General features: G+C 48.5%; 1 protein-coding gene across 5 annotated transcripts in view; it reads right to left on the reverse strand.

The window, feature by feature from the left end:
• Positions 1-23,286, reverse strand: part of LOC144159203 (cyclic GMP-AMP synthase-like receptor) — a 74,737-nt gene that overhangs the window by 11,774 nt on the left and 39,677 nt on the right. For 3 of the 5 annotated variants that reach the window (XM_077690546.1, XM_077690544.1, XM_077690545.1), the window contains 7 exons: positions 19,826-19,937; positions 16,952-18,361; positions 16,600-16,832; positions 16,372-16,492; positions 14,675-14,902; positions 12,497-12,655; positions 4,507-4,641 (listed from right to left, as the gene is read on the reverse strand). In XM_077690546.1, the coding sequence (XP_077546672.1) occupies positions 4,507-4,641; positions 12,497-12,655; positions 14,675-14,902; positions 16,372-16,392 (543 nt within the window). In that variant the 5' untranslated portion in view covers positions 16,393-16,492; positions 16,600-16,832; positions 16,952-18,361; positions 19,826-19,937. Of the gene's footprint in view, positions 1-4,506; positions 4,642-12,496; positions 12,656-14,674; positions 14,903-16,371; positions 16,493-16,599; positions 16,833-16,951; positions 18,373-19,825; positions 23,115-23,286 lie in introns of those variants that run through there. The other 2 variants (XM_077690547.1, XM_077690548.1) reach the window with 2 other exon arrangements.

The following is a 23,286-nucleotide window of genomic DNA, read 5'->3' on the forward strand; positions in this document are numbered from 1 at the left end:
ATGATCTAACGGTGGAAAATTCGAGCTTTTGCACTTAGTTCCCGATTTGCCGGGCTGAAAGGTTTGTCATTACGTGAAGTTAACTTGGCGCCCATTGTCATTTCAGCCACGATGTATTTACTGTCGAATATTTTGCAACTAAAATACACACTCACTCCTCTAGTTTGTCACATACTGGATGCATGCCTCCGACGTAATGATAGTGGCCATTGGTGTAGGTAGCTGAGACAATTTTAAAGTTTTATTTAAAAAAAAAGAAAAAAACCGGCCAGAGTTGCATCAGGCCGCCGCGCATCAGCTTGAGTGCTTTTGCATTTTTTGTATCCACAGTGAAAATCCTAGTAAATTAAACTACTTCACTGATTTATACCGCGCGCAGTATAGCAAACTGTGGATAGAAATGGAACAAAGGGAAGCATTCGCGCACCCCTGCATGCCGCGGTCTAGTAAACACAACGTTGCCCAGCCTCTGCGTGCTCGCGAGATGACCACGGCGAAATGTGGCATGAATTTTGGTAGCGCATAGGTGACCCTTTAGGTGCCATGCCAATCCTTGTTTCTGTCACTGGGGAGGGGGGGGGGGGTGAGGCCAGCACAACTGGGGCAAAAAAACCATTCCCAAGGCTACCAAGTTTTCTCCCAAGCGCCTGCACGGCACTTTGTTGCTGCTCGCATTGCTCCTGTACTCGACGTGCATCGAACATACGCATTGGCAAGAGAAGGGAGGGGCCATTTTCTCGCGGGCTTCTCCAGTCAATGTCTTGGACACTCGCTGGCTTGATGCTCTGCTGTCTCGGACGTCCCCACCGTTGTGGCAGCTCAGTGCACGCCAGCTCCGGTGGCGCCTCTTAAAACCTTCGGCTTGCAAGAGGGCGAGCAGGTGCACAGCAGCCAGGATGTGACTCCATGCTCCACTGCAACCCCCCGGGCACTCGCACGCTGCCTCCACAATCGCCCCACTGTCTGTCTCAAAGGTGAGGCACACAACATAGGGCCAGCCACTTTTCTTCAGAGAGCGAAAGCAGCTGCTGAGCACATGGATGAGGCCCAACCTGCAAGAACAGAGAGTAACAGTAAATAGCACTCAGGGAAGAACAGGACTAGTCCGCTACAGTTTATGGTAAAGGTACAGAGCAGAAAGAAGTGGCCGCAAGGAACAGACTCAAAATGACCAGATTTTGTGTCTTGCTTAACACTGTTGCAAGGGCAATAATCTACACCTCAAACAGCAATGATGTCAAAATTGTTTGTTAAGTTCGACCGTGCAAGTATCTCTGCATGCTTTGTTAATGCATTTTCAAGAGACGGAAGTTTAACATTTAAAAACCTCACCGTGGGCAATGATACCAGTACCCGCATAATCGTGTTCGTCATAACTTAGCAAGCAATAATATGATTATCTGGAACTCACTTCCAGAACCTTTCGAGATAAACAGGTAAACATTCGGGCTATACCGATGACCCATCGAATTAAAAAAATCTTCTCTAGTTCAGTGAGTTCGAGCTAACGAGGTTTTCCTGTATTATCTATTTGTGCACACCAAAAACATGCGCTTTAGAAACAAACACATCACCCCACCGCCAAAAAAGGAGAAAAAAGACACACAAACAGATTTTTGCGGCAGAAAATGCGCAATAAATAATGAAAACACACAAAGGAAAATTCAAGGCGTATGTGCGCTTTTGTAGTTGACTTCGCCGCAAAACGCGATTGCTTTGCGGCAAACGCGCGGGCGGACGACCATCACGGAAAACGGCCGCAACCTTTCCGTAAACATCTTCGCCAAAACTCATCCCGTAAATTCGATGTACAGCATTTGAAAATACCTAATCCACCCACTAGCGGTACGGTCTGGCGATTGTCGCTTTTCTCTTTCAGGGTTACTGCAACAGGGTCGCCGCTACGCATTTGCATGGTAAACAACGGTGAACAAAGTGCTATACAAATGCTCATACCGGTTAACTCGCGTCAAGTAAAAAACAAAGAAGGATTTACTTACTGCGAGTCGCACGTGTTTGTCCGCACCGATGAAGGCGAGCAATGCGCCTCGGTGGCTAGGCGGCATGCCCTGCTCCGCTGCCGCTCGGGTGGGTTTTGGCGCGGCACCCCGAGTGGTATGAGTCTTCAGACACAGTCGGCAGCGCAGACAAGTCCTTCGCCCACAATCCGCGGTCGGAAGCCGGAAAATGCTGTACAGTTTGAGCCATACCGCGTTACCGTGACCTACTCTTCCACAGTAAACAATACGAGACTTCCAGATCAGCGCCCGTACTAATATGGCCGACAGTCTCGTTAACATCAGTGTTGCTAGATCACCAAGCAATTTCGCATAAGGTCTACTGAGCTATTTACGGAAATTTCAACAAAACGTGAATAAGCACCACTTAATATTTTAGGATCATTTCATAGTTCTCAATGTTTCTTAACATAATTTCATAAATCTCAATTTTTCTTGCGTACACAAACCGTTATAAACCGTTACGAACCATTATTTTTTTCGTTACAGAGCTAAAACGGATTGGAACATTTAGTTATGAAACGACACACAAACCGGGACGAAAAACAGTTCGTTCCGACACCCTGTTAGAAACAGGTGTCTTGTGGTACTGAAACGCTGCAGTTCAACTGTAACCAGAACTCCCTCCTCTCGTTTTGCCACTGTATCGCCGGCATCTCAAAGGTTTTTCCACAGCTGAATGCGCATGTTGGCGGACATTGTTCCCCAAACATGCATACCTCAAAGCATCTGGTCACTCTATTCAAGTCGCACTCTCATGTGCACGCACCGTTGCCTCTTCCACCACGCCATTTCTCCCACACATCTGTTGACTGAAATGGCCCTTCAGGCAACATCTCTGACATTACTTGCCCTCCACTTTCACAGACAGCATCACCAGTCACAGCTCTCATGTTAGGGTAAAAACATAGTTTCCTCATAGTTTTTATGTTACCTGTTCCTTAAAGAACACCCTGTACGGGTTCTTCAAAGGGCTGCTGAAGGGTTTTGAAAAAAATTTCATTCGGGGCATTTCTTAATAGTTTTGTTCACGCTGAATTCAAAAAAGAGGTTTGTTTTATATGTGAATACAAACAAACCACCTTTTTTCGCCAAAACAAATGACCCCTGCTCGAGGGTGCGAGCAGATCCCTGGCTACCTTTCGTGATTGGCCGGCGGTTGATGACGTCACATATGGAAGTGACCGTGCTGCAATGACCACTCGGCGTGCAGAACTCACTTTGTTCCCATTCAGATATGGGCCAGAAAGTCTTCCAGAGATAGGAGGACGCACACAATCTTTCCTCAGAATAAGCGAGCTTGAGGGATACATAAACTCAACAACTTCACTTGCAAGGATCTTTAGAAGGGGGTTTTCAACCAACGCCCTACGGTCGACTTCAGTTTCTCGAACGCGGGGAACTTATGCAGATATTGCATCGTCGTTTTCGCTACCAGTGCTAATCATAATTCCTTGCACAATTTTTCAACACACCGTCATCCCCTTTCTCACACGGGTAACCTTGTGCTTACATTCGGACACGTGGCAAAAAGCTGTGTGCAGCAGCATGCATCAATTTAAGCACACAAGCAGCAGTGCTGCAGCCATCGGTCGCCGCATCGCACAGAGGTGCTGGTGCTAGGTCGCTCCATGGCCGATCAGCGTTTAGTACGTTAGGCTTGGCACTGGGCATGTATGCAGTTTTAGAATAGATGAACAGAACAGCGGGGTCCCCCAAAAGTTAGGGGAACCGAAACGCAACCCGCTCACGAGCCACGAGTTTTAAAAGAGTGTTTTCCTCAACAGCTCCCAGCCAGCTTGGGCTCCATCCGATGTTGGGAACTCTAGGCTTTGCATTGAGGAAGATTTTTGGTCGCTGCTATCAACACAATTTTTACCACACTATCATCCCTTTTCTCACGTGCGGAACTTTGTTTTCACGGTTATTGCCATTTTAGCAATCGGTACTAGTACGCTGAATCTTGTGCACAGGTAGCGTTATCCTTCGGTATTTTGCCGCATCGCGTGCTCGGGCAGGTGCTGGTGCCGGGACGCTTACCAGCCTCTGCAGCCAGTCGGCGTAAAGGAGTGTAGGCTTAGCCTTGCGGAACAACTTTCATCACCGCTTTCAAAATCATTTCTGATGACAATTCCTAGCCCAATTTTTCACCGCACTACTACCCACTCTCCTGCATGTTTACCTCCCTTTTCGCGCTTGCTTTGATTCTGTACAGCAGCGACGAACGGCTGCTGCCGCGGCCTGCGCGGTTTGAGCCACTTCGTGGGCCGTAGGGCACGCACGGCCGGCGTGTGCGCAGAGCGCTTCCGCGTGCAGAAAATGCTTCACGCTTTCCAGCTCAATTCATTTCTTGATAACGATGCGCAAAGTCTACATGCTAAGATAAAGTATAGTCATAGCCCAAAATCGAGCAAGGAAAAACAAGCAAGACATTTGGGGAACCTAAAGCATTGAGGTAACGTAAAGGTAACGTAACGTAAATCCTCACCTTGACCAGACGAATGATGTCCTTCACGCAGCCGCCCGCGTCCTCCATCAGTCTATCCTCAATGGCCGGGAAGTGTATACGCCATGCGCAGTCATCGTCTACATTCGCTTTAGGAACCACCTTCCATTTGTCCATCTGCAACACAAAAGAATTGGTGCTTTGCAGAAGCCTGCCAATGCGCTGGCCTCAAGCTGCACCCATTTCTGGCTCGTGTTCTACCTAGGTGCTGCTGAAGTTCTTTTTTCATAGTGAACTTTAGAACATAGCCTGCTAACACATGCTTCATTCACCCCACAATGATGGCCTGACCTGCACAGCCTTGCCAACTGATTTATAGGGACACTGAAGTGAATTTGCCAAACTTTTGTTCTTGTTTGCATTGCATAGACTGACTTTATGAAACACACTTTGCCACATTTATGCCGTCTTAAAGCACTATTATTTGATATAGCCTGAAAGAAGAAAAATATCGTGCAACATTTTGCGGCGGCAGCAACAACAGCAGCGATGCATTTTCGAGTTGAGATGTGATTGAACGATGTCGAAGATCAGAATTCAAACAAGTTTCGGTTCTGTGCGACAGCATGCTTGGTATCTGACGTTCTCGTTGGTTGTGCATTCTCAATGTCTCTGAATCGGCATCCCCTGTTTCTGCCATGTTGTTGCCTGTATAAAGAGCAAGATAAGCCTGCCAGCACCGCTTAGAATCGTAACGCTCACTAGCTGAGGCTACGCAGTGGCTCAACGCCGTCCACGTCACCAGAGAGACTCAAATTCGACGCGCTTCACCCCTACCTTTAGAGCTTGCCTGACTCGTCCCTATATCGTAAGACGCATGTTCGCACCAGGAATACAGTCGGCCAATTTGGCCCTGTGCCCGCTAGCAGTTGGTGCTTACGTCAACACCACCCCAACAAGAACTCGCCAGCACGTTAGTGTCAGTCTGCACGCATTCTGCCAACTCAATCGTGCAGAAATGAAGGTTGCAGCGCAAAATGGCAAGTATAAAAAACGTTACCTCGAGCTTGCTAATTGTGAAACAATGCACACAAGGCTACATACAGTCCACTCGGCCATAACCACAGTGCTGTCGGGGACGGAAATATAAAGTATATATCGTGTAACCTGCTTCTTTTTATTTTCAGCATTCCCAGCAGCTTAGATGACTATTTCTTGAATAATGCTTGTGCAGCAAGCGTCCCCGAAATTCTTACAAATATCTTATCTGTAGCGACTGCTCAGGCAAAAAATGATCACAAATGTGTGGTTGTGATGCTGACCACTACGCTAGTTCACCCAGTGCAGAAAGTCGTTCCCACGCCTTGGTTTTACGCATTACAGTTAATGTTTTGGTTGTTTTAATTCCGTAGTACCTATATTAACTTCATGGACTTCTCCTGCCTTTAGCTGGCCTTAGATATTTGACTAGCGTACCAGTCAGTAAAGTGTCACGTGTGCCCTTGTGTGGAGCTACTTGGACTTACTTGACTTCATAGCTTGATACAGTATAGAAACTAACCTACTAAAGGCACATTCTTCCAGGCACAAATCGCATCGTGGCTTAGTTTCAACTGTGAGAAACTCGGAGTCCCGGTGCATTCCCCATTCCTCGCAGCCCGCCGCCAAGGTGAGAGAGGAAGGTTCCCTCTCTCTCTTCGGCAGCCGTGTGCGTGTCACTGCGGTGTCACGGCGGTGTCACGAAGGACCCCCTCACGTGACCGGTGTGTCAGAGTCCCGGGGAGCCGGTCCGGGTGCAGGGGCAAAAGGGAAGGGGGCTTTTGGGTTTGAGAGGTCAGATACCACAGACGTGAGTACCGGAGCTCCGGCTTTTCTTTCCTTTGTCTGCCCCCACCGTGCCTTTCTCCTGATCTTCGCCAGTCGGCTGGGTCAGGACGAGCGAAGAGCCCAATTATTGGAGGACCCAATAGACGCTGGTTTGGCCATTCCTTTGTGTCTTGTGTGTTCCTTGCTGTTCGCTACCGCTACGCCAGTTGGCAGTCCGTGGCGAAGTTCAGTGGAGCAAGCTTGGCGGCAGTCTCGAGTGCGAGCTAGGTCGCCGTAAGAACCCTGGTCCCCACATTTTTGGCGCCCGAACGTGGGACTTGTCTTCAGTCGAATGCGAGGTTCGCTAGCTCCGAAAAGAAACACGACACACAATTACGAGTTGACAGATTTGATGGTGTTGGCTGACCTTTGTGGTCATGCCCGGGAGTCCCCGCGATGCCCTGCATCAACAGCGTCCTCCGCAGCTGCAGAAGCGGCTCGGGTCCCCCTTCTTCACGGCCCCTAGCAACCGCAGCCGCGGCTTGCGCAGCAACGAAAATCCCGGAAGGTTCCGGATTACACGAGCGCTTTACGTCAGGCGACGCTGCGCGTTCAAACCCTGGGCGCCGGGCCTACGCAGATGCGGAAGCTCCACACAGCTCGCCTCTCGTGCCAGTCGGCCCGCAGAATTCCGTAAGCGAAGGAATGTCGGCAAACGCAGCTTCCATTGCGAGCACTCTCGCAAGCGCCATGCAGCAGGTGCTGCAGGCGATGCACTCACCCGCTTCCAGGGCGCAGTTACCGGTGCCAACGTACAGCCGTTACGGTGATCATTCGAGCGCCAACGCTTTCCTGCTGGCTCTGAGCCGTTACGAGCAGGCGACCAGGATGAGCAAGAGCGAGGTGCTGCGCAGAGTCCTCCCTGCAGCCCTAGTCGACCAGGCCGCCCGGTGGTATCGGATGATAGGCCATACGACGTGCACGATGGGTGACTTCCGAATGATGTTCAGGGAAGAATTCCTGCCCATCGACTACCTACCACGGATGCGTAGGGAGTTGGAAATGCGCACCCAAGCCCCGGATGAATCTCTGGTCAAGTACGTCCAGGCGATGCAGGAGCTCTACGAGTTTGCCAAGCCACATGCCCCGAGCTCGGAGCGGGCCGATCGAGTCGTCAGGCAATGCCACCTCACCTTTGCCTTGTACTGGAGGAACTGCAGTTGCAGGGATCTCAACGAGCTGGCGGCCGAAGCTCGCCGTGTGCAAGCAGCAGTCGCGGCTGCACACGTGTATCGGCCACCGCAGCCTCCGGTGGAAACACTGGAACCAAGCTGTGCTTGGCGCGGCATTACGATCAGCGGATGAGCCAAGCACGGCTTTACGTTGATACCCAGCCAGCGAGAAACATTCGACCTCAGGGACAGAGCGCTGGGCCCGTACTTGTATGGGTTGCGCTACGCGGAGGCGATGCAACCGGAGTTCGTTCCAGCCTCACGCGCAGAACACATAACAAACAGGTCAGATGATTGGTCCGTGAATGCACGCCCAGTCGGGCGTCCCTACACGGGGTCGGCGTTGCCGCAGTTGCCTGCACCCGCTCACAACTCGCTCGCAAAGAACCATATGCGGCCAGTCAATCGTGGAGCACCCGAGCAGCTTCAAACATTGCGTCACGCAGCACGGAGCCCTGTCTGCTGCTACAAATGTCACCAGGTTGGTCACATTGCGCGATTCTGCCCAGTCGGGCAGGGAAACGAGCCCAGCCGTCGGTGAGTGCACCGGCGGCGGATCAAGGCGCCTGAGAGGCAAGCATCGCAACCGCTCTTACCGCGTACAGCATCGCAGTACCAACAAATGCGCACGCGCCTTTTCTCGACCTTGCAGTAGCGGGGCGGAAGTTTAAGACACTGTGGGACACCATGGCAAGCACTTCGCTGATAGCGGACGAGGTCGTTCCCATCTCGAGCGAAAAGCCATTCGGCTGCGTGCGCGGAAGTTGCCGCTCCAGCTGACATGTGGTGATGCAACGTCAGGCGGTGACGCACGCATAGTCGTGCGCTGGGGTCGACATGTGCGGCGAATGCGTTTTGTCCACTTGCCCAGACTCATGGTCCCAGTCATTTTGGGGAGAAACTTCATGTCCAAGTCTAAGCTTGTCGTCGACACCGGCAACGGAGGCTATCGGGAGAACCCGTTTTCACGGCTGATCCGTTCGCCGAGCCACCGCTCGCAGCAAGGCCACTGTGCAGGCAGGTGTCCTTAAAGGTGCCATGAAGACAAAATACAAGTTTGTGTAATTCAAAAAATTTCGTGTTTTATAGTGCCCCCGGCGCTTGTCTGGATGCAAAGGATGCTTTATTTACTGAGAAATTAATTATATTAAGTTAAAATTCTGATTTTCCCGCTAAAACGTGCGTTTTCGTGGTCTGCCATGGCATCACAGAAACCGACAGCTCTGCAGCCGTTTGGGAATCCTTGTTTACCGTTAGTGAACCTATATGGCACCACCATACTGTGGCAGGCCTTTTTCTGCCTTTGGTTAGTTTTTGACCATATTTAAACCTGGCTTGTTTTTGTTCAGGGAGAAAATAATGTTTTCTCAAACATTATTTTTTTCGTTCGCAAATATGGTCACGTAAGACACCGTTGCTTGCGTCAATCGGCCAGTTTCGTCTGAGACAACCCAAAGCCCCGCAGTCCTGTGCAGCTAAAACAAGCATAGTGCGCGCAGTACGAACAGCAGTACGCATACACATCGGTACTTCTATGTTTACGTGTGCTTTCGTAACTTCCACTGTTTGTCCCACCATTCTTACTGCTTTAAAAAGAATGTGCCCCAAATTTAAGAGCAAATAGCTCGTTTGGCAAGCTTATAAGCTCTCCCTAATTTGTGTTTGCTTTTGCCGGCCTCCACCAATCGCAGAGCTGGCTGGTATGACATCCGAGGTTCTGTTGCGGGAAATGAGCTAGTGGGTCGCGTGGCCATTCCCTTTTTTCCTAATTATGTAGCTTATTTGAGCGAAGTTTGCGTTGAAAGTGGTGTCAGCATAGAGTTTCATACTAATATATACTAGAGGGAAATCTGGCGCCACAGTCTAGGGGAGCCGCGCTTCAGCGAGCGTTTCGTCATGTACCCGGCAGGTACATTCCACTTGTCCTTGGCATGGCTCATGAACAGGCTGAAACGTTGGCTCTGGCTGCAAAAAAGCAACAATATTGCCGTAGATGGTTAATGAAATTTGTTTTGTTATTATAAAATTGAACCTCCAAAATGTCAGTATTTTAGAATCTTATTGTACGATGATCAAGAAAAAAATGTTACTTTTTTTCGTTAATTTTGGCTTCGAGACAAAAAAGAAGCCGTATGGAGCTAAGCCAAGTAGGCGAGGAACGTCGCTAGCAGCAATGGCGCCGCCCACGGCGCCCGCGACTGCAGCGACAGATTTCCCTCTAGTATATATTAGTATGAAACTCTATAGGTGTCAGTATGATTCTAACGAGCAACCTTTTGAGTGAACCACTTGTGTTTTCTCTTCATGGCCCCTTTAACGTCCCCCGAGCCGAGGGAAGCAGTAGTTTCAGGCGCAGCCGGTAGCTGGCGCGCGCAGCAACCTCCGAGCTCGGTTGTTGCTGCTGCCGTGGCTGATTTCTCCTGTGCCGCACGCTCTCCACACCGAGGTCGGGGCGAGGAATCTTTGCTCGCTCTGCATTGTTGCTCGCTCTGCATTGTAGCCACCCACCAGGAGAAGGTTAGTCTTTTCTGGTGAGGGCTGCATGCCAGGGGAAGGTAGGTAGTGGTCGATGGTGTCCAAGGCTCACTGCTCGATTACCTGTATGTCTGCTGTGGTTAGGTTCGTGCCCTTGGGGTCCAACTACAGCGCAGTGTCATCCTTGTAGAATGCCAAGCCCAGGTGTAAGATTTTCCGTAGTTATACTGCCAGTCATTTCATCCTGATGTTGAAGAGGACCGGCAGCAAGATGGCACCCTGTGGCATTCCCCTGGCATTTGCGAACGTCATCGGTTGGCCTGAGCTAGATTTAATCTCGAAGTTCGGTTTGGCAGAAAGGATTGCACAAAGTTCTTGATTCGTGTGCCAACTCCAGCCCTCTTGAGAGCCATTAGTATGGCTGAGTGTGCCCCCACGTCCAATCCCTTCTGCAGGTCTACTGCAAGGAGGATGCCAGGAACCTTAAGGCTACCCCTACACCCCCCTCCCACAAGCCGGTGCAGCGGCAGAAGGCTGTCTAGAGTGCACAGCCCTGGCCAGAAGCCATTGTGGACTGGGTTGAGAAAAATCTGGCTTCCCCTCCCCAAGGTGGTATGTTAGCAGAGTCAGCACCATGCACTCGAGGAGCTTGCACAGGATTGATGTTGAAGCTATACGTCGGAGATTCTTAATGCTGTTGGGTTTTTTCCCTGGCTTCAAGATAGGGTAGATAATCGAATGCTTCCATGCTGATGAGATGCTCCCAGTTCACCAAATCTCATTCAACTTGTCCAGCAGCATGATCTTCTACGGCTCATCAAGGTTGAGGAGCATTTGCCAAGTGATACAATCCCCGCCTGGAGCACTGCGCGCATTGACAGCATCCAGGGCCAGGGTCTGCTATTCGAGTGTACATGGCACTGCAGCTCCCAGGTCACTGGCTGGTTTCCTTGGTTCGCAGGTGTGTGGGTCTGTTTAGATGTCCAGTTGTGGGAACAACGCCGTAGTGGCGGCCTCGAATTCCTTGGTGTAAGGATTGCATGTTGGGTGCAGTGTTTCGTGTCTTGTGCTTGCCGGACATGGCTCGGTGGGTTTGCCGTAACCTGCGTGTGCTGTGTGCTTGTCAAAGGTTTCGCAGTATTCAAACCACTCCAAGCGGGCGAGCTGCTTGGCGTATCGGCGGCAACTGGCCAGGTGGGACCTGCGAAGGCTCTTCCGTGTGGTCTATAGGTTTAGCGAGTGCTTATTTGGTGTGAGAGCCGACTAGTCTACCATCAGGTGTCGTGTAGCTTCCTGTGCTGATCTAAGGAGCCGTCACGTTAACGGGACCCCTTGTCATGTTCTGCCACTGCTTTGGGTCCGGGGAGCTGATTTCTCCCATAGTCCCCCGATGTCCAGTGCGCTGGGGTTGCACATGATGACGAACTCGCTCGTAAGTTGCGGAGTCGTGCACCAGAGTGGGCCACTCTGGGTAAGCGTAACTGGCCGGTCATTAGCGAGAGCGGACGGACGCCTGTCGGCTTCCACATTGGCTTATGTGGATGCGGAACCGTCCGTTGTCAACAACAGTTACACATATTGCAAGTTCAGAACCTCAGCAGGCATGCTGGCCGAAGGTTGTGCTCCCGCGATCCTTTTCCGCACTTTTCGGTAGGCCTAAGCAGGCAGGGTCGGCCTCGACATTGTATCAGCGACAAAATTAAAGGCAGGCTGTGAATAGCACAGCAGAATGTTCCCACTTTACTTATGCGTGACTAACTTAAGCAACATCGTTCACAGACCTAGTGAGAAGCTGGGTGCAATGAGTGGGACCACGGTTGGCCAGCAGCTCTCCATTGACCGGCAGTCATACCTCAATATATCTACCTGTATATTGGGAAATTGCAACAGTCTGAAATTTAGGCTCAAAAAACACATCCAATTTTCCTGGTTTCCACTTTTCAAGCTTGAAATCCAAATGGACGTTAACTTTGGCTTTAGCAGAGATAAAAAGATCATATCACCCCTATTGCACTCTTGTTTCGTGCACAGCTATTATGTTTAGCTGGATCTTTCCAGCATTTTTTTACAAAATCTACCACAAAATTCCATTTAAACATCTGAATACAGCCAAAAACACCCATTTCACATCAAACCAAAATTCTTATCTGTAATTAAAATCAGAAACTACATCAGCCCCTTAACTTTCGTTATCAAAGCTGTTTAGCTAAAGACCGGCTTCTCCCCTTAAACATGAGAGTAATGCAAGTGAACGATGATCACAGAATGCCCTGTTTTATGCATGGTCCTCACTGTTTTATGCATGGTCCTCATGCAAACTCGCCAAAGAACATATTCCATTTGGCTATTGGATACTGGGCACTGCAAGTCTGCATGCTTCATGCAGCAGACATGAACACGACTATGCTGCACATGTCCCCTTACTTGGTCTTGTGTCCGCTTTTCTGTGCTGTAGACGCGACCACATTGAACCAACTAACCTTACTAAGCAGGCAAACTGCGCAACTGGGGTAACATACCTCACAGAAGTACTTGTGAGCCCATTCGGGGAGATCAAGTCCCTCGGGAAGCTGCGTGTAGGCCCACTCGAAGACAGGAACTAAGTCTACGTCGAACTTGTCTCCACAGGTCAGCTCCACGTGCAGCGTCATTGCCGGACCCGCAACACTGACTTTCAGCTGCACAGAGAAAGCAGCAAAGCCTTGCTTGTTTGGCGTAGTAGAGACGTCACTCATATTAACGTTTCAGTAATAGCGCTGTAATGAGCTTTGCCTAAACGCACTTCAGCGACAAAGAACATTTCGGCGGCCCACGACAGCCTTTTGAAGTGGCTGTTGAACTTGAAGCCATGAACACAGCCACAAAATTCACTCGAAACGAAGTTGTACTCGGTGGTTCCTTTTCACTCGCAAATCAAGCCAAGTACTACGCAATGGGCCTATGCAACGCCATGGTCACTATCCCATTAGATGTCAGACAATTACATCCAGCGTGTCAATACAATAAATACCGCATTTTCCAGTGTAAATGAAGCAGCTTTCGTTTTTTTCAAAATTTTGTTAGTGTGGCCTATACAACAATGCGTCTTATATAATAACTTTTTTCCTTTGTTCTTGCTTTTTTTGTAAGTAAGGATGTACTTTGGCAAACCTTTCAATAACGCATTCGATGATAAGTCCTCCGAAGGCTTTAAATAAAAATAAGGCGTACCTGATGTAAGGCGTTCCTAAGGCGTTCCTGATGGGCGAAGCAATATAGGGGAGACGATGGTGAACTTGCAATAGTTGGTGTTGGCATTGTGCCAACCCCTATGGAGAACATGCGTGTCTCCCGTACAGCCTGTTTTTGGGTGGACCAATCGGCGCAACAGATTTTGTAGGGACACAAAATTAGCTATGCATGGATTTCAGCAGTCCCCGTTCATGACGCTTGCGCTTTCCTCTCCAGTTTGGCTGAGAGAGGTAAAAAAAAGAACGCAACTTGAAACACGTGCCATGAAGCAGAAACTCGTCGAGAGTGCTGATGAGGTGTGACCGGTTGTTCTCTTCTGACATTATGAACGACCTTATGTAGAGCAAGAAACTGCGACCTAATTAAGAGGTATGATCTGCCGCAGTCGACAATCTCTACAATTTTTAAAGACAGAAGATCCTGAGTTCCAAGATCAATGCCGACCCGTTGACCAGGAAGCACAATGGCTCCTATGACAATTCATAAAACATTTATGCTTATATCACGAGCTATTTTTCCGCTTTTCGAACTTCTATTTGGGCCAAGAGTGCGTCAGTGTGCCCACCGCATGCATGCCACGTTTTCACATGCAGAAAACACTTATCGCACTTGTAACGAACTTCGGGTATAATGGACAAATTCGGCGTGACGGTAGCAGCCTCCGTTATAAGTGGGTAGTCAAGCTTCATTGCACTAAACAGGCAAGTTGAGGTGTGTCTTCTACACCAGAATACACAGACGGCCAGAAACAAAGCAAGTGTCCCTCCAGTTTACCAGACGGTCTGAAACATCAGCATCCGAAAATCTTGCTATTGTCTGCAAACCCCAACCGAGTTCAAAGGGTCACCAAGTGGCTCCCACTGACGGCACTAATGGTTCTAAACCGATGGCGCTTCAGCTTACCAGCACGGCTATAGAGTTTAGGAGTACAGGATAGCGGCAGTACGTGGACCTGAAATACTACGGGGCGACACACAGTCAGGAAATAAGGAACAGCTTCTTGGGGGCCCGAACGCCGAATTGCACTCCTCTCGCAAAGTGAGTAATTCAAAGTAATCCATAGACTCACAGAGTGCCAAGGCTATCCAAAGCCTCACTGCTTTAATGCCAGTCATGACTGCTCAACAAAACTGGTGAAAAGCATGGTGCTAAACTTAACAGCAAGGTGGTATGTGTCTGAGGATTGTCTCGGAGAGGCCTGACTGCACATTGCCAATATTACAATAGAGCAGAGCTCGTTATAACCTAATCTTGATACATGCCCAGGAACTGGTCTTAAGTGCCTTTTTCCCCCCAACTTAAAAAACATGCAAGCTTTCTGGCCTGGTTTGCAAAAAACCCTCCTCTGGAAGCTGACTATGCAAAGACTTGTTCTGGTTTGCCAACACTATTCCTTCGAGACCCCACCCTAAGTCTGCCTCTTCTCTTGCAAACATCAACGGTGGAACAACACCAGCGTCTATCACCTTGAAAAGATCCGACCCGTCGTCACTAGGCGGTGCATTGTGGCCTTTAAGTGCCTCCTCAACGACGGACTGGAACCACCGCCGGTACTGTGGCACCAGGACCCTGCCCTGCTGGTCGAGCAGATTCTTGAGCTGGTGAAATGCTTGCCGGCACAGCTCTCCTTCAAGATAGTCGAGGTGTGTTCTTGTGAACTCCACACTGACCCACCCGGGGCCGGCGAGAAAGAGCTGGAAAAAGACGCACGTGCACAGCACATGACAAACTGTACTGTTGGGTGAGTTGGTAGTTTATTGTAAAGGATGCTACAGCGCGAAATAAGTCAGCGCTCGTCCCGTCGTCTTTCTGTGTACGTGATTTATTTCGCGCTGTAGCATCTTTGGCACAGCACATGGCTTAACAACAAAGCAAAGGTGTAGCTTTACCCGCCGCGGTGGCTCAGTGGCTAAGGCTTTGCGCTGCTGAGCACGAGGTCGCGGGTTCGATTCCCCGCCGCGGCGGCCACTTTTCTGATGGAGGCGAAAAGCAAAAACGCCCGTGGGTACGAGATTTCGGCGCACGTTAAAGATCCCCAGGTGGTCGAAATTAATCCGGAGCCCTCCACTACGGCGCGCCTCATCGCCTGCGTTGCGTTGGCGCGTTAAACACCACAATCAATCAATCAATCAATCAATCAATCAAAGGTCTAGCTTTGATTCCGCATTAATGAAGACAACAAAAACAACATGCACTGGCATGGATATGCGTAGTGAATCTTTTAGGGCACCACTTGTCTGTCATATCTTGCATATCCGCCATATTACTTATCTGTCCTACCTTGAATCTTGCAGTATTTTCAGTAAGACTATACAAAAATAGGGTTTTTATGAAGTCGAGATTTTCAGTGCAGTTGGTCTTTTAACACTGTAAAGCTTCCCCTGCCTCCCCAGTGACAGCCGTGGAAAGCTCCAACTTAATCTCGCAATGAACTTAAACACCCAAAGTCATGAGCACCCCCTGTGTTTTCTATCTATATACGATACATTGAGCATTTCCCGTAAACAAAGTATCGTTTGCCCGAAGCTACGTTCCAGGCTCACTCGAGTTTGGTCCTTTGTCCTTTGGGGCTCGACTTTGCTTCCCCCCACGTGCGGTGATGCATGCGTTCCGGTCAGGGCCGTAGCCAGAAATTTTTTTCGGGGGGGGGGGGGGGGTATGGGTTTTGGGAAGGGGGTAGGTTTGCCGAAAGCAACTGTACATATTGCTTTTGCGCTGCCTGGAAAAGATTTCGGGAAGGGTTCGAACCCCCAAACCCCCCCTCTGGCTACGGCCCTGGTTCCGGTGCAGGAGAAGTGAAGAGCCACTCCGCAGGGGTGGCTTGGGAATCAAGGAGGTACGGAGCAAGGATATATACAGGAGGGGAAACGGCCCACTGTGACGGGCAAGGATTCATAGCTGCCACTGTGAAGGAGAGGGTAGTGGCACCTGACGGACGAAATGGTAGCGCCCACAATTCATCCCAAGGCTCCGCAGTGAAATGCCAATCATGGTGGCTGCGCAATTGTTTTTCCTGCGACCATGTCGCTGGCTTATCCAAGGCCAAGTGCGTCTGACGTAATCTGGCCGCCCCAGGAAGCGACGTCTCCACTCCTGTCTGCTTTTAACTCCGTGCCATTGGGTGTGTGGTCGTTGGGAAGGGTTGTAGAGTACTTGAGGTCACCATGGTGGCAGCTTCAAACATAGAGGATGAGCGATGGGAGATCTTGCTGACCAGCCCCGCCCTGGAAGACCAACTTCGGCTGATCAACAGGGGCCAGGAGGCTCGGGAAGCATATGGGAACCTGTGAATAAGGAACCACTCTGACTGAGCTGAAATAGCTCCATCGCAACCCTTTTTCTAACAATAAAGTTTAATCTCTCTCTCTCTCTCTGCAAACCAGGCACGTACCGTTGCAGCCGCTCAATCCAGGCGCTCGCCGTCGTCGTTGTCTTCTTCTTGTCAGTCACATTAGTGTTGCCACACTGGATGCACACACGTCCATACCGATAATCTAGGAAATCTCCAGACTAGCTTCAAACATAGAGGATGAGCGATGGGAGATCTTGCTGACCAGCCCCGCCCTGGAAGACCAACTTCGGCTGATCAACAGGGGCCAGGAGGCTCGGGAAGCATATGGGAACCTGTGAATAAGGAACCACTCCGACTGAGCTGAAATAGCTCCATCGCAACCCTTTTTCCAACAATAAAGTTTAATCTCTCTCTCTCTCTCTCTCTCTCTCTCTGCAAACCAGGCACGTACCGTTGCAGCCGCTCAATCCAGGCGCTCGTCGTCGTCGTTGTCTTCTTCTTGTCAGTCACATTAGTGTTGCCACACTGGATACACACACGTCCATACCGATAATCTAGGAAATCTCCAGACTTCAGTGCCCTCAAGATTTGTTCTTTCAAAAAGTGCTGGAAATCGGGTACACTGGCGCGTCTGCATAATCGCAACATCACAACCAGACATGTGCTACGTTCGGCCCTTGTCTGGCAATGCAATGCGCTCTGACCCGACTAAACGCAACGCTGTGCCTAAAGAAGCCCTTTCATTCGCTGTCAAGAGGTTTTTTTAAATAATAATAATAATAATAATAATAATCACAAGGGACCACAAAAAAAAACATTCAACTTTGCTTCATTCAAAAGACTGCACAGCTCACACCTCACAACCATTTAGTTTGACAGGAAACGATGGTTTGGCTACAGAAAAATTTGGATTAAAAAAAATAGATTTTTAGCCCCTCCTGCACACCGGATGCACCCCTTATGTGCTCAGAAGAGCAAACGAAAATGAGTGCTCACAATGAATACACTCTGACAAGTACCTGAAAGTAGGCTTATCTCCTTTGAAAATTTATCAAAATTTAATGGCGCACGAGTTCCGTGCTTGCTCGAGGTGAACCTGAGGCTCAAACTTAGCAACTGGGCTTGCCCAAACACATTGCACTTCAGTCAGGGAATGGGTGGCCCAAGCTCTTGGTATTCAGGCTTCGACAGCGTTGCACTGTTAAGCATGTTACCGCTGAGGTTTTCGTTACCAAATGATTGTCGACTTCTCACCATTATCACGTAGACATTTGTTAGTTGCCTTGCTTACAAAATGGCGCAATCTAAAATTTTAAGCTGACTTATATTTTATTGGAAAACCCCCCACAATTTTGCAAATTTGCATTCGTTGTTAGTGGCACTGCCCCATTCCTATACCACCTGGTGACATTATTTACTAGTGCGTGGAACTGCCATTCTTCCTCATCTCTTCCCAACTGGCTGAATTAATTAAAAAGCCATTTCTTTCAGATGAAGCAAAGTTGAGTGCTGTTTTAGTGGCCCCTTTAAAACAGATGCACTTAAGCTCCCGAGATACAAAAGCTGCAACAAAAAAGGGTAACTATTTCGCCTACGTAAAATATCAATGGCAAATGAACATAAATCTCAAAAAAGGTATTTTTCTTTTGCTACAGACGGATATTTCCTAAACTTTTCGAAACTTTTTTTCTCAGACGTTTATGTGCAAAGGTGTGGCAACACTAATTTGAGACGTTCGAGTAAGGCATGGTCCGGCATAACAGCGTCGGAATGCTCCATTTGAGTTCAGGTGAGTCTCGGCCTGGCACAACAGCGTCTGAATGCTCCAGTTCGTCTTGCAGGTCTTGCAATTTGTTGGCACCTGGGAAAACACTTCAATGCGCCAGTGGCTGAAGCAAGAGGAGGCAGCGATGAACTTTCTGGCAAAATAGCGGTCGGCACCAGCAGGTGTTCATAGAGGTCTACGCACGGAGAGGCTTTTTCTTTTGTTTCCAAATGAGAAGTTTGTTGTGCACACAACAGGCGTCACTGTGTTGCCATCAACCATAAAGCGTGCATTTTGAGATCTGCCCATGTGTTTTATCATGTGTCTGAGATGTGCCCTTTCGCCACATGCTTCACAAAGACGGCTGACTGTTCCGGGATAGTAACAGATGTACCGTTTTCTATACAGGTACAGGTAGTGGTTTATATATTGTCTCATATTGTATAGCGGGGATTGCATACAGGGGGCACCCTGCTTCCGCTAGCCATGACAGAATGGAAACAGGACAGACAGGAAACACTTTGTAATTTGAAGAGCAAGTATCATTGATAATTTTTCTCATTCAATGTTCAATGTTCAGCAAAGTCCAGCAAAGTTCAGTTTTCACCTACTAGATGACGTGCAAATACGCTAGTTCATCTACAACTCAGGGTTCCTACGGACTTCCAAAGCAAAAATGCAAGGGTTTTCCAGGACTTTCAAGGACCAGAAAGCAATTTTCAAGGTCCTAATCTAACGTTTTATCTGGGATTATTTATAACTTTTTCACCACAATGCAAAATTTTATTGCCCAATGCCTAAGCATATTAGTGCAAATTTAGATAGGTGCTAACGGGTTCGTGAATGCTCCCTCAGCTTTATTTTTTATTTCATAGTCAGTATTTAGAGGTTTACCTTTTTTCTTAGTGTTTTGCTGAGGCTGTTTGATTTCAAAACTTAGTTCATGTTGCCTGCATCTCCTGCTTTGTCAGCCAGAGTATCAGCTGAAATTAAATGAGCAAGTGTTGCTGCAAGGCAGGATGAACTATGTACACGTCCACCATTTGCACGTAAAAGCAAATGCAGATGGAGCGTATAAGGCACAGCAAACATGCAATGAGCGGCCCTCCACAGACTAGATGGAACATGCAAGATAAAGAACAGAAGCCGGCTTTCATTGGAATGTATGTGACATGGATTCTATTGAGGATTGCTGCTCCCAATGTTGCCTCATAATAATGAGAATCCACCAAAGTCGTAATTTCACGCAATACACTGAAACTTGATTGTTACAATGTTTCTTTACATTTTTAACACCTAAAATCCACGACAAACACTTCAAATTTTTGTGAAAAGACAGGGCCATTGGTTCTCTCCAGAAAAATCAAGGGTTTTCAAAGACCATTTAAAAATTCCAGGACTTTCCAGGCCTTGAAATTAACACTTCTAAATTCAAGGGTTTTCAAGGTCTTCAAGGACCTGTGCGAACCATGTACAACGCTAGTTCTTCATCCCCAGTTTCTGAAGCAGAGTTTCACAGCTAGCACTACTATAGGACAACTCTCACTGCAACGCACTTACCTTGGGAGAGGGGTAGCCCTTGGGGACTCGAGGGTGGAGGACGATGTCGATGTCAAACTCGTCCGGATTAAAGATGCGCAGATTTTGATACATGCTGCCGGTGTAGGAAAGCCTGCACGAAGTTAAGCACCAGCTGCACACACCAAAACCATTTTGCTGCCCACATGTCTACTTGGCCACCAACACCCAGGTTCTGTACACTGTTACAGCAGCCTTTTGTGACCACACACTTTATCCCGCCAGAATTGCAGATGGTGTATCAACAGGACCACGGCATAACTCCCTTCGAAGATGAACATCACTGTAGCTCCGTTCCCACATTCTGAGAAAGCAAAAGAACTGCACCAGCAATAGCACTCAAAACCTGTCGCGTCGAGGGAGGGAAGGTACTCCTTAACAAAGCTCCCTTCAGCAAGAAAACAAAAAACCCGCGTACTTGCTAACCATGGCTATTTTTTTTTCTAAGAATATGATAGATCAGTTTCTCTGTAGGTTCTACGCACTGTCCTCATCATGATCTCTCCCAATATGAGAGACATCTCCAATTTAGTCTTGTGATAACTGCAGACTCCTGGAGAAACAACCCATCATTTGTTTTTAGAGAACCTTCGGACATGGTGCTTCCAACCGCGAAAGCGTCGTGGTGCCTGTAGCTAGCCACGTCAACATAAGCAATTCCCGGATGTATGGGGTATCGCTTCGTAAGGGCTTGCGCACGCTGCTCCCAATGGGCTCGATTGTGCTTCGGGTGCATGTTACGGGGAATGGGCAGGACAATGAATATGTCATGGAGATTGCTAGGAATGGGAAGAGAGAATCCTGTAGAGAAAGGGAAGTTGAGTGGAAGTCGTCGAAGGAGAGATTGACCTGCTGGGATGGTTGCAAGGCGGGCGTACTGGCGAACAAGATGAGCTTCGACGAGCTCAGATGCGGTGCTGTAGACGCCAAGCGATTCTGTACAAGCGGTGGCAGCGCTCTGCGGAATCCTCAGCGCCATCTTGTACACTTTGCGAATTAGACAGTCCACCTTTTTGAGTTCCTTAGAGGACGGTGCTAAATAAGGAAGAGAGTAAGTGATGCGGCTTATGACAAAAGCCTGTATCAGCCGCAACCGCTCTGCCTCTTTCAGCTCTTTGTGGTGGGTGGTGATGCGGCGGAGGACGTTGGTGGTCTGATTGACTTGGGATGTGAGGTGCGCGAGCAGTGTGGTATTGGCGCTGTTCTGTTGGATATTGAGGCCTGGGACTTTAACTCTTTCGTTACCATGCCTATGCAAAGCGATCACTGGTGATCAATGCTTTATATTGCAAATTTCGACATGTTGTATTCGTTTCTCATACACTTAATGCGCTCCAGTGGTTAGTCTAGGCACAGTGCTTTTAGAATCAGTTTAAATTTTCCCGCTCCGGCGTCGTTGAGATTTTTGACGGCGTTTTTTTCGAGCTTAGGTACGAATGTTTTCGCGAAAGGGGGCGTGGCTACTGCACTTGACAAAAAAGCATGCCACTTGTGGTTATGCAACCTTACGCTCAATATATTTTTTATCAAAGGGCTCCTAGCAAGTCAAATAACTTATTTTGTCAGCTTTGTAATCCGACAGCATTGAGAAGTGGTAATTACCTGAAAATGACACCAGCTATTCACCAGCGATCTATGGTTCGGTGAAAGGGTAGCTTTATTCTGCCACAGCTTATTTCTGAAGGTCCCTCGCATGTTTAACAAGTGGATCTGGCATTATCAGCCAGTTTCCAGCAGTTTTGGTTTCATTTCTGCATTGCGAAATTTATATTTGGCGCTACTACGCAGTTACACAACTTCAAGCCAATTTGCCTAGGCGCCTCCGTCGCCCACTACTGTTCCTCAAAAAATTCAGGCCGCTCGTGATTCCACTTCAACTGCGCCTTAATTCTGCGATAACAGCTTCAGATGAAAGTCTAAAGTCTAACACATCGTCGGATATCAGTTCAGACAAGGAGAGCGCTTCCAATCAGCCTTGAACACCGCCAGCTTCTCACCGGTAAGTTTCCTTTCCGTACGAAGGCATTTCCGGAGGTCTAGTTGTGCTGTCTAGTAGAACTGCCCGTTCTCACAAAGTCTGTAACAGGCTTGATATTGTTTCTTTTTGAAAATGTTAGGTGGCGCGGCAATGTAGGACGCTCAAAGTGGAGAACTCTTTTCATAGCGTGACAGCTTCTTGGTGAAAGCTTGCTGGGCATGATTCTAGCGCATCGCACTTTTTCCTGCAATCAGGGCTATCATGGTGAGTCAGTATATAGATGATATTAAACTTCAAATAAAAGTTCTGACAGATAAGTCACAATCAGAATGTCACCAAGCATCCACCACCGAGTTTCGTTTTCAACTCCACGTAATTTTTTCGCATCGTTTGCCTGCCCTGAATCTTGTGCTGGCCGTAATCATCGACAAGGTGTATTTACACCATGAGGGGATTAATTTGTGTCTGTAATAATGTCAAACCACCAGATTTCTTCCAGAAAAGCATCCAAAATTGCAAATTTTGAAATAGAGGTTGGGCTTCACCCCAGGCACAGGCACCCTGCGTGCTAGCATTTTCTTTGATATCTGGGAAATTGTACTGAGCACATCAATTTTCTTTCTAGGACGGATTTTTAAAATGCTTACCTACAAAATTTATATTCTAAATTTTTCCTACCACTGGTGGTTTGCTAATACAATTTCCTTTTTTGTATTTTCTTTGACGGCTGGACGAAACTGTGATAATTTTTTAATCATTATTAATGAAAAAATTTATTAAAACTGGTGTCGTTAGAAAGGACATTGAATCATCTGCATTTTATGACACCACAATATGTGCCTAACCAATATGTTAAGCACGCAAAAATGTGTAAACTCAGACCCCTAAAATCGGCCAATTTAAGGCATGGCGTTCAGGCAGTGGGGTGGTCATCCAGCCGGATGGCAATGCCCGCAGATGCGCGGGTGCGTTTGTGGCTGTTGGGAAAGAGAAGCAGCAGCTCTGCCTTCTCAAGTGAACAAGTTGAACCAACATCACGAGCATAGGCAGCAACACAATCTGCCCCCTGCTGAAGGGTGGTTTCAATGTGTGCGTCACTGCCGCCTGGAACCCACAGCGTGACGTCGTCAGCATTAAACTGTGGCGAAGCGAGGGGATATTAGCACGAAGAGGGGGGAGGTTTATCATAGTGATATTGAAGAGCAGTGGGGAGAGAATTGCTCCTTGCGGGGTGCCTATGGAGGGGAGCGGAATGACGTCGGGGCGCAGATATCATTAATCTGAATGACAATCGTGCGGGTACCGAGAAAAGCCTGCATGCAGTTGTAGGTGCAGGCTCCAGGAGACAGAGCAGTTCGGATTTCAAGCTGGCCTTTATACCCAAGACGTCTTACTGCAGCTCAAGCATGATCTCCTCCTTACGCCCCCCCCCCCCCCCCCCCCACACTGCCGACTCGTCAGCTGT

This window comes from Haemaphysalis longicornis, unplaced genomic scaffold, assembly GCF_048455015.1.
Source record: "Haemaphysalis longicornis isolate Haplotype H1 unplaced genomic scaffold, Haemaphysalis longicornis Haplotype H1 scaffold_10, whole genome shotgun sequence".
NCBI lineage: Eukaryota > Metazoa > Arthropoda > Arachnida > Ixodida > Ixodidae > Haemaphysalis > Haemaphysalis longicornis.